Here is a 19,998-nt window from a genome sequence, read left to right as displayed (position 1 = left end):
GGAAGGTAGAACGCGCCAAATCTTGAGAAGAAGAGGAAGAAAGAAAACCATATGTGTGCTTCGGAGCATTCACACAATAAAAAATACTACATTTAAAAGGAACTCCAGAATAACTGACGAAAAATCAATTTACAATTATGTTGTGCAAAAAAAAAAATAATAATTAAATAAAAAAATGAATATGTTTCTTAAATAAACTGTCAATAAAATTAAAGTGCCTCTGGTGAGGGCGGTCGCATTTTTTTCCACTCTCTTCTCCTCCCTGCTTGCTCTCTTTGTTTTGTCTTGTCTACACTTTTTTGAAGCCTCTTTCTTTGCGCTGTCCTTCAAATCTAAACATCAGACATGGAAATGATCAGCTGGACTCTCGACTCAATTGACAAAATCTTTTCGACGAGGAAAAGAGGTTCTGGGGACCCTGGCTGCCCTGATGGAACCATTGCTGCGGGGTACGTGAGAGATTCCTGGGATGAATGGAGAATCATGTGCCTCAGTCCTTTCCATCGAGGACGTGGAAGACATTTACCTATTTGGAACCGTGATCGCGGGGCACCTGCTGATTGGGCTGGGCATCGTGTATCGTCAAATTCGTAAGACGATGGCAGCCACTCAAGGGTCCCAAAGGCTGTTCGTCGCAATGGAAGGTTTGGGCCGGGCTGTGGGATCACAGACTGGGGCGATTTCTGAACTGAATCGCAAGATGGATCACATCATGGAAAAGCTGGTTGAAAGGGAAACATTGGATATGAGGGCCAGCATGGACGAATAGAACAGACAAGCCATTGTAATATCTGCTCGCGGAAAAACAAAAATCCTAATCTACGATTTGACTCCCTCGAAGGGCCTTGACGCTGCAACAACAGGATTAATTAATGGCCTTGACTTTGACACCACTGGTCTATAATCTTTGGAGTTATATTAAGATACAGATATTATTCACTGCATTGTATTTAATCCTTAAACTACTTGTGTACCCAGTTTTTAAAATGGCAAAATATCATTCTTTATGTCTGCAGTGTCTCGGGAGAGTGCTAATTTGCAATGCCTCAGATTTAAACAAAATACGGTGCTCCTGTCATTGGATCCCCTATGAATTGGGATTGTCGTTACATTTACATCCACAGTTGACGTCCGAACGGGATAATTGTTAAACACCCAACGAAACTTCAATTATTACAGTAAAATAATGGCTCTGTCATCATCATTTGTCTTAGCAACCAATTAAGTTGTTTCAGTAGCTGTCATTGCGACCGGCCACAGTCCCTGCTGGCACAAGATTTGGCTCGTAGTACAAATATGACTACAAAGCTGACAGCTGTCTGATGAATTATGCACAGCTCGGCGTTTCCGAGATGAATACCCACACAAACACACACCTACACATTTCCTCGCACGCTCATACCCCAGTGGTTCAGTTGCGAGAGTCTGGCTTATTTAACTACTTCACATATTTTGTCGGTTTCCCCTACTCTGTGGGCTCTAACATTCCACAGAAGTGTTCCGTGACTTCCTTGCAGTATTCCGTGCCGACACATATGGCTGACCTGGCATTTCCATTAGAGCTGTTTCATGGTGAATACCCTATTCCTCTCATATCCTCTGCAGATTATAAGGCTAATGTGATGTTTTAGGGCCCAGCCAAATGGAGGGCGACTAAAGTAAAACCAGATTCGACTTGAGGAAGCCTTTTTAATCCTCCTTTTCCTCCTCCTTGCAAGGACGGATCTGTGTCAAGTAAAACTAGCAGGATTCCTTACTCCAAATGTTGCACCAATTGATGCACTGGAATGTTGTCAAGGTTAGGTCTAACTGAGCTTATAACAATCTTAAGAAGTAAGCGAATGGAACTGGTGAATATTCCTGAAGACGACTGGTATTGACAAATAACACATTTCCCTGGACGATACGTTGACCTACTAAATATTGCCGATAAACGATAGTATCGTCAACATTTATTTTGAGACCAAATTAACCTCTGACGTAATGATAATACATAATAAAATTGCAAGACCACAGGGCGCTCCGGATTATAAGGCCTTATATGAATATGAATGGTCTGTTTTTGATCTTTTTTCATATATAAGGTGCACTGGATTATAAAGCGCAGTAAAGGAGTCATATTATTATTTTTTTCTAAATGGAAAACACTTCCTTGTGGTCTAGATAACATGTAATGGTGGTTCTTTGGTATGTTTTACCTATCATCTTCAAGCCGTTTTCTGACAGTCGCTTCCGGATGGCCGTTTTGTGGGCGGTCTTATTTACGTGGCTCACCTTCGGCAGCCTCTTCTCCCCGTCATCTTTGTTGTAGCGGTGTAGCGTGCAAGGACGGGAGTGGAAGAAGTGTCAAAAGATGGAGCTAACTGTTTTAATGACATTCAGACTTTACTTCAATCAATAACGGAGCAGCATCTTCCCGTGAAAAATCGTACAACTGGAACGCTCTAATAACTAAAGTTCCTTGGATGAATAATGTAAACTCACTACACCGGTATGTTTTAGCCATTTCATGGCGCATTTACTGACAGATATAAGTAAAAACTTTACACTACTTTATATTAGAAATGGCAACAGTGGGGGATGAATGTCCCATAACAAGAAGATAGAGAAAAAGAAGAAGCTTATTGACCACGGTGTCGCCACGGACTACAAAGGCGGAAGTGCGCAATTTTTCAGGATTCATGCAGATCCCAAATACAGATCAGCAGGTATCAGAAGGTAAAAAAAGTTGTTTTTGCATAATATTGCGAAACAAAACGGCAGATAATATGTCTTACCTTATACACACACACAATAATAAGTACAGTACAATCCATCAAGAGGTGCGGCTTCATAGCTTACCAAAGTCGTACTAAAACATGTTGATAGATTTTTGAGCGCCGTGTGTAATGTTCTATATTTTCAATGGAACATATAAAATGTTGGTGTTGTTTACTTGAGTCATATTGCCATCATATTGCAGTCTACATGTATCTCTTATGTTTGCCATCTACTGGTCACACTTATCATTACACCATGTAACGGTGTGGCGAAGTTGGGAGAGTGGCCGTGCCAGCAATCTGAGGGTTACTGGTTCAATCCCAACCTTCTACCGTCCTAGTCACGTCCGTTGTGTCCTTGAGCAAGACACTTCACCCTTGCTCCTGATGGGCCTGGTTAGCGCCATGCATGGCAGCTCCCGCCATCAGTGTGTGAATGTGTGAATGGGTGAATGTGGAAATAGTGTCAAAGCGCTTTGAGTTCCTTAAAAAAGGTAGAAAAGCGCTATACAAGTACAACCCATTTACCATTTACCAAATGAAATTGCTTCGAGGTCGGTAAGCAAAACCAAAATGATTCCGTACATTAGGCGCACCAGGTTATAAGGCGCACTGTCGAGTTTTGAGGAAAAATAAATATTTTAAGTGCGCTTTATAGTCCGGAAAATACGGTATACCCTTTTAAATGCAATAGTCTTGTACTTCCCGTATATTTTAACATTTTAATTGGAATGTAAACTTTTAAATATCCAAGTTAAATAAAAGAAACAAAAAATAATAATTAAATCTACTCTGTTATCACAATTTTGCAACTGAATAAAAATTACAACCAAAAGCAATAAAACCGTTTCTCTCTTTGTTAAAACCCTCAAATATACACAACCAAAACAATCAAATAAAATGGCTAAATAAAGTTACTGTGACCAAAATGATTAAACAATTACAAGTATCATCAGATTTAAATAATAATATAAGTCATACTTGCCAACCCTCCTGGATTTTCCGGGAAACTCCCGAAATTCAGCGCCTCTCCCGAAAACCTCCCGGGACAAATTTTCTCCCGAAAAACTCCCAAAATTCAAGCGGAGCTGGAGGCCACGCCCCCTCCAGCTCCATGCGGACCTGAGTGACGTTTTGACAGCCTGTTCACACGTCCGCTTTCCCACAATATAAACAGCTAATGATCGAGGGCGAGTTCTTGGTTTCTTATGTGGGTTTATTGTTAGGCAGTTTCATTAACGTCCTCCCAGCGCGGTAACAACACACAACAACAGCAGTCAAGTTTTCGTCTACCATAAAGCAGTTCGTCTGCCGCAAACAGCAATGTTGTGACACTTTTAAACAGGACAATACTGCCATCTACTGTACATGCATATGTGACCCACCCATAATGTGTCACATTTTTGTGTTGATTTATTTATTTTATTTTGTGGTTTGAATTCGTTTTTGGAGCTGCAATTACACATTTATCAGTATTCACATTGGTCAGTAGGGGGCAGTAGGGCGTTTCTTCCCAATTGAATGCTATCACCTGCAGACCGGAAGTGTCTTGTCATTCTGATGAGCGCGACCAGTCTGTGAACAATTGAAACGTCCTGTGTGCTTTTTCCTCCTGTATAACAGGTTAGTTTTGGTGAATCAACTCACTGAATAATATCCATGTGATCTGTATAAGTTCAAGTACACATTCTGATGGTGGAGCCTAACTCTAAAGTGTTTGTGAGTTGTAGTTTGTATATGTGAATGAATCCAGTGCACAGCTGCAGTAATCAATACAAAAAGGCGACGTGAGTGCGCAATGTTTATATAGGAACTTCTGATCCTAATTCAGACTCCCAAATTAGAGCTCCCGTTTTCTTATTGATTTTATAATGTATATTTGTATAATGTGTGTGTTCTGAAATAGTGACAGAGAATAGAACAAGGATGGACAATTCAACCCTTAACTCAACAATGAGTAGATGAGTGTTATGTGTGTGTATATGTGTAAATAAATGAACACTGAAATTCAAGTATTTCTTTTATTTATTTATATATATATATATATATATATATATATATATATATATATATATATATATATATATATATATATATATGTAATTAAAAAAAATATATATATATAGCTAGAATTCACTGAAAGTCAAGTATTTCTTATATATATATCTTAACCACGCCCCCAACCACGCCCCCTGCCCCACCCCCACCTCCCAAAATCGGAGGTCTCAAGGTTGGCAAGTATGATATAAGCCCTTCATTGACTTTGGAATCAGCAAAAGTATAGGATGTTCTACTGTAGCACAACTTGTTCACATACAACACAGACCAGCCTTAGGACCCATCAAGTCTCTCTTTAAGAAGACATTAGACATTTAAGACATTTAGTAAGTATAACATTGTACATTTGGATAACTAATCACGGTTTTTTGGTCATTTTAATGTATTACAATAATACTAACCGTCAGGAGTGGTTATAATTGTTGCTGTTTATGTGCATGTAGTACAAACGTCCGCAGCGGCTGAACAAACACAAAAGAGAGACCGCCCTTGTAACCTATAACATTGCATGGTGGTTATCGATACTTTAACTTAATTTATCGTTCAGTAAATTGACTTATCGAACATGCGCCCAGGCCTAATCGTCTGTCTGCAGTTACTGGTCTTAACATGGACTAGGCTACACAACAAGGACACATTCTTTATGGATTTTTCATATGTAGCCATCACTTTATCATTGCCTAATCACGCAGCCTTCACCCTTTCCTGCATCCTGCTGTCTGGACAGTGCATTAAGTCTGAGGTGGACCTGATTCCTTCTTTACTATCGCTTTCAGCCATCAGTGACACCTTCTGCATACTTTTCCTCCATATGCGGTAAAGTCCACATTGGGGAAAAAAATAGTCTTATCTCTGCCGTGATCATGAAGGTCTCACTTTTGCAGGACTAAGCTATCCGGTTCTCCACAAGACTAACTGAAATACTGAGGTCAGGCAATGAAAAATTCCACAAATGTTGAGTCTGTGACTCCTCTGCACTCAACTTGAGTCAATTTAACTCGAGGCACAATTGTGAACAACGCCATTTTTGACGGTCATTGTTAGTATTTGCAGGTTTTAACCTGATGGATTACTACAGTTTCCCAAACTTTGTGGATTTTTTCCAGTTTTTTGGAGTCATTCTGAAGATTTTGTGCAAGGTCGCGGCTGTCATTAATTATATGCAAGAGTAGCAACAATGAAATGGTACGTCTTGTTTGCGCACACAAATGTAGTCACTGGTAGAGGTGGAGAAAAGATCGATTCTTAGAAGCAAAGTGATTGGGATATGGACACTTGTGAATCGATGGACAAATGTCTAAATATCGATTAGCTAAGTTATATTGAATAAGGCAGGCCTGGGCAATTATTTTGACTCGGGGCACAAATTTAGAGAAAAAAATGTGTCTGGGAGCCGGTATATATATATATTTTAGGAACACTAATACAAAAACTCACAATAATGTCTGATTGAATGCTAAAAACATTATGACAGACCGCCTTAAAAAACGGCATTTTAAATTTTCTTCTGAATGAGACACCCAGAATGTACATGAAAATAAAGAATGTGGGATTTACAATATTAACTATGAACGATAAAACACCGAATATTGACAACATATGAACGTCACACACCTTCTCGATCGACATATTTTACAATCAACAAAAATGCAACAAAAAAAACCGACCTACAATCTGATATATCTGATATATCTTTAGGCTTTAGAACCTTCCGCGTCTGTCCCTGACACCCGCATTTCAGGCTGGCCGCTCTGGAAACACTCTGTGGAAACGCTCTCCAGCCACACTGCTTGGTGCCTCGCCTGAGCTGCTGTGACTTAGATTACCATAGTAACTAATTAGATTACCATAGTAACTAGTATATCATGCAAAAGCGCAGACTCCAACCATTGAAAGACTTTGTATAGTTCAAGACTTACGGTCATTTGAAAACATCACTGCACGTCATAAGGGCAGCTACAGTTTCCATCTTAAAGATCAAAAAAATTATTTGGGAATGTCCGGCGGGCCAGATTGAAAAGCTTAACGAGCCGCATTATTTTGCCCAGCTCTGTTATACTGCATACACATGCAATTACAATTTCAATTAATACTCATTGTTTAGCATTTACACAAATATCAGCTAATCGTTCCAGGTATCCATTCCTACTGTTGAATGAATTAATTAATTAATTTGTGATTTTTATTTATTTGTATTTTTATTTTATTTCTTTTTTTTGTCCTGTCCAGCTTCTCAGGCAAATCATATAGTTGATGTAGATGCCCATATCGGCTGTTCAGATTTAATTTACAAAAGAGAAGTGTAGGACCTTGTGTGTCAGCATGTCCGTGATCTTCTTTTAATTTTTTTTTTTAATTTTATTTATTTATTTTTTTTATTGTATTTTTTTTTTTTTTTTTTTTTTTTTTAAATATATATAATAATGATAATTAATATTATTACTATTTATTTAATTATTTATTTTTTAAATACATTTTATTAATATTATTTAAAAAAATTTCCCCTCCCTCAGGGGGGGAACTCGACAGGGCGGTTGCTGATTAATTTGTGAATGAATGAGTGAATGAATGAATTTATTTATTCCGGCAGACATATATAGCAACACTTCATCACTCTTTGTAATTTGACAGACATGCAACGGCACCCACCGAAAAGGGATAAGGGAAAAAAGCAAGAATGCTTATCCATGTCCCGCCCCTAATTTACAATCAACTTATATGTTGGTTAAATAGTCCAAGTTTCAACAGCAGATTTGATGGATACATGACCATTTCTGAACAAGAATAACATATGCTGGAAAACACTTTGTCAATAGCATTGAGCGACAATGAGATTAGCTCCATCTTGCCTGGCTATCTTTCGTCTTCTGAAGCCTTGTCTGGTGTGTTATGTCCCTTATTCCACAGTGAGTTCTTTTGCACCTGTGTCCCACAGTTGAGATAATCCAAACAACTAGTCATGTTTTTGACAGTTTCCCAAAAACACATGTTTTTATCGCAAGGTTGAACACTCTTAGGCTAGAAGACAGTTTAATTTCTCCACTCACATTGTGACACAGTTATACCCCCGCTATAGATAACGTTTGAGCCTTGAATGTGGAATTCACCATGTTATGTTTGAATTTCAGGACACCTCTGAGTTCACGTGGACCATCTCTGAGTGAAAACAGACTCTATATTTGCAGGTAGAGGCCATAAACATAACTTGAAGGCTACTGTATTGGATTATATCATGTAGTTTAAGAAAATGACTCATTATGAACAGATCATTGGTATGTGCTCTATATGGGGCATAATTCTAATTGACTTTTTCTGGAGCTGTTGACTCGGTCTTTCCTCTATCGTGGAGTAAATGTGGCAGTTAAATCACGTTTTACACTGACCTTAAGTCAGTGATGAGGACAAGGTTAAAAAAAATGACTAAACCACACAAAGACGCCAACGTGAGGACCACCTGATCCCACTGCCAAAGTAAAACCAGGACTGTTAAACCGGACGGCCCCTGTGGGACATTGACCTAGCAGCCCTCATGAATATTAACGATCCAGCCAAGCATAGATCAAATATATACGAAAAGGAGGAGCCTTTGAAATGGTTTTGGTTTGTTCAAACAACGACCCATGTTGTGCTGTTGTGTTATTGTTTGGTCTTCAGCAGGGGCGTCACTAGCTTTTAAGGACAGGGGGGGCTTAGCCCCCAGGAGATGCACAGGATGCGAGCGAACGTTACGCACAAGCACAAAACTTCACAAACGGCTAATAAAGACTTAGAAATTATTCATTGTTATTATTATTATTTTAAAAAAATGCACATGACAAAATTAAATGTTCCCCGGGACGATGGCTTTTAACCATTTTTTTTCTTTTTCTTTTTATGTATTTATTCATTTTACATTTTATATTAAATGTCTTGGTTTTTCCTCCCTCTGAAAATCCTATGAAATGTTTAACAAGCCATCCTATAATAATACAACAGCTATTAATGTAACAATACAATAAAACAAATATATTTAATTATGTTTTTTCATTATTTTAACAATAGGCTAATGTACATTACTTTATATAGATTCTACAAGAAACACAAAACTTAAAAACTAAATTATTTACAATTGTACACACAAGGTTTCGTGCAACTTCACTCATTGTAAAGGAAGATAATGTGCTTCGTAAACCCGCAGGACCGCAAGCAAGGTCGCAGAGAAAATGTGGACTGGAATTTGAGTGATGTGGGCATTTTCTATATGAACAAGTGCAATGGATTGGATACCGACGCACTAAAGGGGCGCTCTACCTTACGCTATGAAGTGAGGGGAAACTGAGTGAATAATAACAGGTTATATGATTATTTATTTAAACTCATATTCGGGCCACTTTATAATGAATGTGTCGGCATGTATTTGTATAAAAAAAATTAAAAAAAAATTATTTAGGGGGGTTTAAGAACAACGCCAATGGTCTTCAGAACCTTCTCTCATACGGAGTCCAGGCCAGGAATGAATTAAAGCTTTAGCCGGAGATCAGCATGTAGTATTAACCTGCTGATCAAACTACACAGCACGGACCAGAAAGGCTTTGTCACCTGAAAAGTCAGCAAATGAAATAAGCAGTAAGCAGTGTCTAAACTCAATCTCTGAACACAATGAAGGAGCATGTGGGGATTATTCACCAGCTGTTTGCACTTGAAGAAGCCCTCACTTGACTTTCTTTCTCCACAGTCTATTGCTGCAGATTATTCTTTTAATATGCACATTTTTGCGGCGCGGCAGCATAAAACCCCGAGCACACTTGTTCATATCACAGCGTTGCCTCCGCTTCGAATGGGATAATCTCAGTGTGAAAGAAAGATTAGTCGGACGAGAGAGCGCCAGCTACAACTCTCCGCTGATCCCAGCCCCAGGCGCAACAGTAGCGCTAATGTGAGCGTAGAATTGGTTTTCACGGTACGCTGGATGAAAGTTTCTGCCCTACGCCCAACTGAGTTCTGCAGTAATTAGGAATGTTTGCTGAATTCACACAGATACCTTTTAGTTTGCCCTGGGCAAGTTTTTGGCAGCACATGTTGTGTTTTTTGTAAGATCCTTGACGTTGTCCAGTTGTTGGTTGGCCGTGAGAAAAATTGGGTTTGCTTTTTATAATATAAATAAAAACTGATGATAAATAGGAATCATGAGCAGATTTCCGAAGTATCGGTATATACGCAAAAACTGAACTTACCAAACTTATACACTTCTCATACTGGAAATCTAGAAGTACCTTATGAGATTAGTTAGGGCAGGGTTATCAACTACTGTATTTTCCGGACTATAAGGTGCACTTTTTTTTCTCAAAACTCGACAGTGCGCCTTATAACCCGGTGCGCCTAATGTAAGGAATAATTCTGGTTTTGCTTACCGACCTCGAAGCCGTTTTATTTGGTACATGGTGTAATGATAAGTGTGACCAGTAGATGGCAATCAAACATAAGAGATACGTGTAGATTGCAATATAACAGCAGTCACACACAAGAGATAGGTGTAGACAACACCAACATTTCATATGTTCCATTGAAAATATAGAACATTATACACGGCGCTCAAAAATCTATCAAAATGTTTTAGTACGAATTTGGTAAGCTATGAAGACACACCGCTTGATGGATTGTACTGTGCTTCAACATACAAGTATTATTATGGTGTGTGTGTATAAGGTAAGACATATTATCTGGCGTTTAGTTTCGCATTATGCTAAATCAACTTTTATTACCTTCCGGTACCTGCTGATCTATATTTAGGATCTGCATGAATCCTGAAAAATTGCGCAAGTCCGCCTTTGTAGTCCGTGGCGACACCGTAGTCGATAAGCTTCTTCATTTCCTCTATCTTCTTTTTATGGGACATTCATCCTCCGCTGTTGCCATTTGTAATATAAAGTAGTGTAAAGTTCTTACTTATATCTGTCAGTAAACACGCCATGAAAGCGCTAAAACATACCGGTGTAGTGAGTTTACATTATTCACCCAAGGAACTTTAGTTATTAGAGAGTTCCGGTCGGACGGTTTTTCACGGGACACATTTATGGCGAATGAGGAGATGATTTAAGTAAAGTCTGAATGTCATTCAAACAGTTAGCTCCATCTTTTGACACTTATTCCACTCCCGTCCTTGCACGCTACACCGCTACAACAAAGATGACGGGGAGAAGACGCTGCAGAAGGTGAGCCACGTAAATAAGACCGCCCACAAAACGGCGCATCCTGAAACGACTGTCAGAAAGCGGCTTGAAGATGATCTGTGAAACATCATCTATGCAACATTTTGACCAAAGAACCACCATTACATGTTATGTAGACCACAAGGAAGTGTTTTACATTTAGAAACAAATAATAATAATATGACTCCTTTGATGCGCACTATAATCCGGTGCGCCTTATATATGAAAAAAGCTCGAAATTAGACCACCCATCGGCAGTGCGCTTTATAATCCGGTGCGCCCTATGGTCCGGAATATACGGTAAATCAATACAATCAATATCAGTAACACTTTCACAGCCACTTCACTAGAATATGTTAAATAGGTTAACCACACTTGCATTATATTAGTCTACATGCCAAACCTCAAGTGGAAACAAGGTTTATCTCTGTAAGTATGCCCTATGGTCCGGAAAATACTGTAAATTGTTTTGGGGGCCACATTTCCAAAAAGCTAAAGACCGGGGGTGTCGGACTTCTCTCGTCATTAATAATTTTACTCTGTGTATTGGTAGAAACCAGTGTCATATATGGTAGACATTTGATTTTGGGCTATTTATTTTTCAGGACCTTTTACGAAAAAGCTAGTCAAAGATCATCTATATGATGGCAATCTAGTGTTTTCCCAGCACGCACAAGAAAATGTATATTGATACAACGTTGATTTATACGTGTCCTTTGAAACTGATTAAAGGGGGAACATTATCACAATTTCAGAATGGTTAAAACCATTAAAAATCAGTTCCCAGTGGCTTATTTTATTTTTTGAATTTTTTTTCAAAATTTTACCCATCACGCAATATCCCTAAAAAAAGCTTCAAAGTGCCTGATTTTAACCATCGTTATATACACCCGTCCATTTTCCTGTGACGTCACATAGTGAAGCCAACACAAACAAACATGGCGGAAAGAACAGCAAGCTATAGCGACATTAGCTCGGATTCAGACTCGGATTTCAGCAGTTTAAGCGATTCAACAGATTGCGCATGTATTGAAACGGATGGTTGTAGTGTGGAGGCAGGTAGCGAAAACGAAATTGACAAAGAAACTGAAGCTATTGAGCCATATCGGTTTGAACCGTATGCAAGCGAAAACGACACGACAGCCAGCGACACGGGAGAAAGCGAGGACGAATTTGGCGATCGCCTTCTAACCAACGATTGGTATGTGTTTGTTTGGCATTAAAGGAAACTAACAACTATGAACTAGGTTTACAGCATATGAAATACATTTGGCAACAACATGCACTTTGAGAGTGCAGACAGCCCAATTTTCATCAATTAATATATTCTGTAGACATACCCTCATGTCAGCAGGCCAGGGAAGCTAGGGTCGATATTCTTCTCTTGATCATCTTCGGTGGCATAAGGGACGGTGTGAGCCAAGACATCCAGGGGGTTTAGCTCGCTCGTCTGCGGGAACAAACTGCCGCCATTGCTTGCCGTGCTACCGAGGTCCTTTGTCCCTGAATTGCTCACACACTCCGGCAGATTCAATGGGGGTCTGGCGGCAGATTTCTTTGACTTTATCGTTGGAAATGCATCTGCTTTGAGTGTCGCAGGATATCCACACATTCTTGCCATCTCTGTCGTAGCATAGCTTTCGTCGGTAAAGTGTGCGGAACAAACGTCCAATTTCTTGCCACTTTCGCATCTTTGGGCCACTGGTGCAACTTGAATCCGTCCCTGTTCGTGTTGTTACACCCTACGACAACACACCGACGAGGCATGATGTCTCCAAGGTACGGAAAACAGTCGAAAAAACGGAAAATAACAGAGCTGATTTGACTCGGTGTTTGAGAAAATGGCGGATTGCTTCCTGAGAGCGAATATTAGAAAGGCGTTTAATTCGCCAAAATTCACCCATTTAGAGTTCGGAAATCGGTTAAAAAAATATATGGTCTTTTTTTCTGCAACATCAAGGTATATATTGACGCTTACATAGGTCTGATGATAATGTTCCCCTTTAAGAAACAACGTTGCACAATAGTTGTATTTGTAAAATACTGTTGGTGTCTAACGTTGGATCCACGTTGTTGGTTGGGAAAATGACCAAATTTCAATGGTCAAATCAACGTTGTCAAAAAGCATGTTGTTTCAACGTTGTATTTGTGTTGTAAAATTACCAAAATCCAATGGTCAAATCAACGCCAGAACCCAACATTGATTAAACGTTGTTGTCAAAAGGCATGTTGTTCCAAGGTTAGGTTTGAGTTACTCAACGCCAGGACCTAATTCAACAAATTCTCAATGTTGTTTTAATGTCTTGTGCCTGCTGGGTTCATGAATCTGCTGTAAAGAAAATGTTTCTCACAAGTTTTTGGAAGTGAATTTGCGTGCCCCCAGTTCAATAGCCCGAATTATGGAAAAGAGAGGACCTAAAAAGGGAACCCTGAGGAGCACCACTAGTATAACCAAACAAATTACTTCTGGCTGCATCTGAAGTAAACAAGCTACTGTAGTGGAAGGTCCAGGTTTTAAATGAGAACAAAAGTGGATTTAACACAAGCGTTTTATTTTACTCATAATTAAATGGTACAATTGTTGGATTAAGTTGTCGAGCACACGGACAGTTTTCCCCGGGCGCGCCCGTCAGCATGCAATGAAAAAAAGCTCTCTCCTAGGTTTGACTTTGTCATTTTTATCTGTTTTCCTCGTACATCAAGGTCCTGATGTTTTCGACCAGTTTGTTTCCGCAATCTCCTTGAAACCCTTAGTCATACTTAGACAATCAAAACATTTTGTAGAATGGTCAGCCCGACTCCATATTCAACTTTGGCCTACATCTGGTCCTATAATGGTTTAGAATAGACGAGAAATGAAATGAGCAGACCTTCTTGACAGACACGAAATATAGCTCAAAGGTCAGAAATTCCACAACACTACAGCAACACTTTAGTTACATAAATCACATAATGAAAAAAAACCTGCCAAAAAAGGAGAGGACTTGAGCAACTCCTCGGTTATGTAAATCACAAGTTTGGACCCCAGTGTTGTATGTCCAATTGGCCCAAGGTACTCTGTAAAACGGGAGCGCTATTGTTTTCGGAATTTGCTGCAAAAATGTTGGTTTTGAACCGAACCCGGGGGGCCGGTAAGGCCGTATTTGTCCCCCTAGCCGCAAGTTGAGTAGCTCTGATTTAGGGTCATAAAGGTACATACAGTGCAGATAATATCAAATGAAGTGACAGCTCTCACATTAAAACATAATAGTAAGAAACTGAATGACTGAATCACCTATTTGCAACCAGTATAATGTAAACTCCCAAAGTTGGAACATTGTCGAGGTAGTAGTTTGGCCAAAGTTCGGAGTACACCCACGTCTGAGAAATTGTGAGTGAATGAACTATGTTGGTAACTGAATAACTGTGCATTGAAATGCACTGAGTAACTAGAGCCTACACAGTCTGACTATTAACGCAGTCGTCTTAAAGATGTGCCGCTTTCCTACAACCGCCCTCCTACTATTACCCATGCCTTGAGACCTTGCTACAATACGTGGTCAATTGAAGCAATCCATCATATGTCAGGAATTGGCAGGATTGCAGCAGTGTTGAACAAATACTGCAAGGATGTTACCACTCTTTCACCTTGTATGTCGTATCCTAAATTCATGTAAAGTCAAACTCTAATCGCATTTTCCGTGACTGTCTCGACTGGTCGGTAACTTTGCATCGGAATAAACCGCAGGACCGATGCCAGGTCTTACGCGGCCAGGCGAGTTGTCCACACGTAGGGCAGTGGCCAGAGTTTGTCGCGGTGCTTCGGAGGCTCCACTGGGTAAAGTTGGTCTGGCTAAGCTCTAGCATGTAATTTATTTGTTTTTCCCTGGCTTCGAATTGCATGACTTTATGGAAAAATGCACTGGGATTTAATTGTTTGCTTTTATTGATGGATTAGCGTACTAAAATCAGCACAGTTTGTGTGAGTATCAAACCACTACTATGGTGGATATTCCTTTTCCCAGTACTCATGGTGAGAGGATGAAATAATTCAAAGAAGCATCCGTTCTCAACTTCATCACCCCTGAATGACAAGCGCCGACCCAAGTTACGGAAAATATACCCTACATAAAACACACAATTTCTCTGAGACATTCATCACAAAAACATGCATATAAACAGATGTTGTAGCTCAATGCTAATGTACAAGGAAAATCCCATGTACATGCTAGTGATTATTATTATCGATTATACAAATTTCGAACACCTCCAACTACAACAGTTAAATGGACTACTAAGCTGTACTTAAACCAGGCCTGGGCAATTATTTTGACTCGGGGGCCCAAATTTAGAGAAAAATATTGTCTGGGGGCCGGTATATCTATTTTTAGGAACACTAATACAAAACCTCACAATAATGTCTAATTGAATGCTAAAAACGATATGACAGACCGCCTTAAAAAACGGAACGGAATTAAAAAATGTTTGGCCTGAATGAGACACCCAGAATGTACATGAAAGTGGGATGTACAATATTAACTATGAATGATAAAACATTGAATATTGACAACATATGAACGACACCCACGCCCTCGAGCGACATATTTTACAATCAAGCGAAACGCAGTAAAAATGCAACAAACACAGCGAAAAATGAACGCAAAAGGTAAAAAATAAACCTCCTCATGCTCTCTCAGCGAGAGCATGTCCCAAATTCCAAGCTGCTGTTTTGAGGCATGTTAAAAAAAAATAATGCACTTTGTGACTTCAATAATAAATATGGCAGTGCCATGTTGGCATTTTTTTCCCATAACTTGAGTTGATTTATTTTGGAAAACCTTGTTACATTTTTTTAAAGCATCAAGCGGGGCATCACAACAAAACTAGGCATAATAATGTGTTAATTCCACGACTGTATATATCGGTATCGGTTGATATCGGAATCGGTAATTAAGAGTTGGACAATATCGGATATCGGCAAAAAAGCCATTATCGGACATCTCTAGTTGTCTCTAAAAAAAATATATACCGTATGTTTCGGAGTTTAAGTCGCACCGGCCGAAAATGCATAATAAAGAAGGAAAAAAGCATGGACTGGAGTATAAGTCGCTTTTTTGGGTAAGTTTATTTGATAAAACCCAACACCAAGAATAGACATTTGAAAGGCAATTTAAAATAAATAAAGAATAGTGAACAACAGGCTGAATAAGTGTACGTTATATGAGGCATAAATAACCAACTGAGAACGTGCCTGGTATGTTAACGTAACATATTATGGCAAGAGTCATTCAAATAACTATAACATATAGAACATGCTATACGTTTACCAAACAATCTGTCACTCCTAATCGCTAAATCCCATGAAATCTTATGCGTCTCTTACGTGAATGAGCTAAAAAATATTATTTGATATTTTACGGTAATGTGTTAATCATTTCACACATAAGTCGCTCCTGAGTATAAGTCGCGACTTGTAGTCCGAAAAATACGGTAATAATATGACATACTTGCCAACCCTCCCGGATTTTCCGGGAGACTCCCGAAATTCAGCGCCTCTCCCGAAAACCTCCCGGGACAAATTTTCTCCCGAAATTCAGGCGGACTCAGGTCCATGAGGACCTGAGTCCGCTAACCCACAACATAAACAGCATACCTGCCCAATAACGTTATAACTGTAGAATGATGGAGGGCGAGTTCTTGGTTTCTTATGTGGGTTTATTGTTAGTCAGTTTCATTAACGTCCTCCCAGCGCGGCAACAACACACAACAACAGCAGTCACGTTTTTGTCTACCGTAAAGCAGTTCGTCTGCCGTAAACAGCAATGTTGTGACACTCTTAAACAGGACAATACTGCCATCTAGTGCATTTGATGAAAGCACTTTTGTGCGTGCCACACAGCAATGCATCATCAGAGAGGGTGTTCAGCATGGTTCGAAAAATAGTGACAGAGAATAGAACAAGGATGGACAATTCAACCCTTAACTCAACAATGAGTAGATGAGTGTTATGTGTGTGTATATGTGTAAATAAATGAACACTGAAATTCAAGTATTTATTATATATATATATATATATATATATATATATATATATATATATATATAATAAAATACATATATATACGTATATTTATATATATATATATAGCTAGAATTCACTGAACGTCAAGTATTTCTTATATATATATAATCTATGAAATACTTGACTTGGTGAATTCTAGCTGTAAATATACTCCTCCCCTTTTAGCCACGCCCCCAACCACGCCCCCGTCCCACCCCCACCCACCTCCCGAAATCGGAGGTCTCAAGGTTGGCAAGTATGAATATGACTCCTTTAATGCGCCCTATAATCCGATGCGGCTATTGTATGAAAATAGACCTGACTAGACCCGCTCATCGGCGGTGCGCCTTATAATCCGGTGCGCCCTATGGTCCAATGTTAAATAAAATTGTTCTAATTTCTCTGTCTGGCAATCAAAACTGTGTCTTCAGGGCAGGCACTGAATGAGCTTCCGAGTCATGCATAAACTCCTTATGTTATACATTGATTCGGACGTTATCCGTCTGAATGATAGCGTATTATTAGCCCCATGGTATTACCATTCAGGAGTTGGCCCCGTCTCATGAATAATCAATGAGTGGCTGTTGAATAAACATGAGGGGGTGCATATAGCGCCGCTCGGGCTCCGGCCACCAGTAGTTCAGCAGAGGGGCTTGGCGAGAGGGAGCATGTGAGGTGAGGAGGGGGTTGGGGGAGCGTGTTCGAGACCGAGGGTTGAGCCACAAGCCGCTCGGCCAAACAGAGGCAATCATTCCAGACAGGGAAGGAGATCTGCTTCGTGTCTGTTGCTGCCTGAGCAGCCGCAGGGGGAACCTGCATGGTGTGACCTTCCTCCACCATGGGATGCAGCCTCTGTGCCCTGCAGAAGCCCGAGGAACATTACAAACTTCTCTATGAAGTCTGCAAGGTACCGTAACCCACGTCTCCCGAGTTGTTTCTCAGCAGCCTGCTCGTCTTGTCGGAAGGCTTCAGTCGCCGCGTGGGAGCGAGAGGGAAGCGGGTTTGTGGTGCGGCTGAGCGGCCTGAACTCCCGGCCGCGAGGGGTCATCGCGAGGTGGCGCGCTTTGCTTAAAAGGGAGAGGGTGATGAAGAGGTGACAGCTCTCTCAATGTGTCCGTGCGAGCGCTGCCCACCTCCTCATTGTCACTCCGCGCTTGCCGCATTTAACCCCGGTTTGACTTTTACTTAAGTTGATATTTAACGTCGCGCTGCTTGTTTTGCACTTTTTTTCTTTTTTTTTTGTCAGGCAAAACAAGAACCCTGAACAGGTCTTTAAAAAAATGGTGCGATGCTGGGGTGATTCCTAATTAGTGTCCTGGTAATTGATGTTCTCACTATTTTACATATTGATTTGTTAAGTTGCTACCGTATTTTTCGGGCTATAAGTCGCAGTTTTTTTTCCACAGTTTGGTGCGACTTATACTCAGGAGCGACTTATGTGTTAAATTATTAACACATTACCGTAAAATATCAAATAATATTATTTAGCTCATTCATGTAAGAGAGCCATATTGGACCAAAAATACAAAAACAAATCTGTCTGGAGCCTCAAAAAATTAAAAGCCATATTACATACAGATAGTGTGTCATGAGATATAAATTGAATTAAGAGGACTTAAAAGAAACCAAATGAGCTCAAATATAGCTACAAACGAGGCATAATGATGCAATATGTACATATAGCTAGCCTAAATAGCATGTTAGCATCGATTAGCTTGCAGTCATGCAGTGACCAAATATGTCTGATTAGCACTCCACACAAGTCAATAACATCAACAAAACTCACCTTTGTGGATTCACGCACAACATTAAACGTTTGGTGGACAAAATGAGACAGAAAAAGAAGTGGCATAAAACACGTAATAGAAAGTTGGAGAAAGTTATACATGTAAACAAACTACGGTGAGTTCAAGGACCGCCAAAATTAGTAGGACAAAACGGCGCTCGCCAAATACTCGAATCAGTGAAGCATGTTTAATATAAACAGTGTGCTTTATAACAATTAGGGAGGTTTGTGTCATGTTTGTCCTCCTACACAAACCATATTAAAACAAAAAACAAAAAAATCATCTTTTTTCCAATTTTCATACATTTTTGAAAAAGCTCCAGAGAGCCACGAAGGCGGCGCTAAAGAGCCGCATGCGGCTCTAGAGCCGCGGGTTGCCGACCCCAGGACTAGACGTATAAGATTTCATGGGATTTAGCGATTAGGAGTGACAGATTGTTTGGTAAACGTATAGCATGTTCTATATGTTATAGTTATTTGAATGACTCTTACCATAATATGTTACGTTAACATACCAGGCACGTTCTCAGTTGGTTATTTATGCCTCATATAACGTACACTTATTCAGCCTGTTGTTCACTATTCTTTATTTATTTTAAATTGCCTTTCAAATGTCTATTCTTGGTGTTGGGTTTTATCAAATCAATTTCCCCCAAAAATACGACTTATATATGTTTTTTTCCTTCTTTATTATGCATTTTTGGCCGGTGCGACTTATACTCTGGAGCGACTTATACTCTGAAAAATGTGGTAATTCCCTTTGCTAAATCCTCATTGAAATACAGTACTTTCAAGTCTAAACATCATATTTATTACAATGATTTTTGTCGTATTAAGTAGTGCTGTCAAACGAGTATTTTTTATTCCGATTAATAACCCTTTTTTAATTTGGATTAATCACAGGTTATACTTAATGACATATTTCCTTTAAAAAGACCCAATATTTGGACACACATGCAATTTTACATTCTTTAAATTATCATATTTTCCGGACCATACGGTAGCATGTTCTATATGTTATAGTTATTTGAATGACTCTTACCATAATATGTTACGTTAACATACCAGGCACGTTCTCAGTTGGTTATTTATGCCTCATATAACGTACACTTATTCAGCCTGTTGTTCACTATTCTTTATTTATTTTAAATTGCCTTTCAAATGTCT

At 39.5% G+C, this 19,998-nt stretch overlaps 1 protein-coding gene across 3 annotated transcripts in view; it reads left to right on the top strand.

Annotated features, from left to right (window-relative positions):
- The window catches only part of pdzrn3b (PDZ domain containing RING finger 3b), a 268,544-nt gene that overhangs the window by 190,815 nt on the left and 57,731 nt on the right, over positions 1-19,998 (top strand). Inside the window, exon 1 of one of the 3 annotated variants that reach the window (XM_061923959.1) lies at positions 17,713-17,952. The exons of the other annotated variants lie outside the window; for them this stretch is intronic. Within the exon in view, the coding sequence (XP_061779943.1) occupies positions 17,884-17,952 (69 nt within the window). The 5' untranslated portion in view covers positions 17,713-17,883. Of the gene's footprint in view, positions 1-17,712; positions 17,953-19,998 lie in introns of those variants that run through there. 3 annotated transcript variants of the gene reach the window in all.

Source organism: Nerophis lumbriciformis, linkage group LG28 (assembly GCF_033978685.3).
Source record: "Nerophis lumbriciformis linkage group LG28, RoL_Nlum_v2.1, whole genome shotgun sequence".
Taxonomy (NCBI): Eukaryota; Metazoa; Chordata; class Actinopteri; order Syngnathiformes; family Syngnathidae; genus Nerophis; species Nerophis lumbriciformis.
Note: the sequence above shows the minus strand (reverse complement) of the source record. Positions and strands in the feature narration are given on the sequence as shown.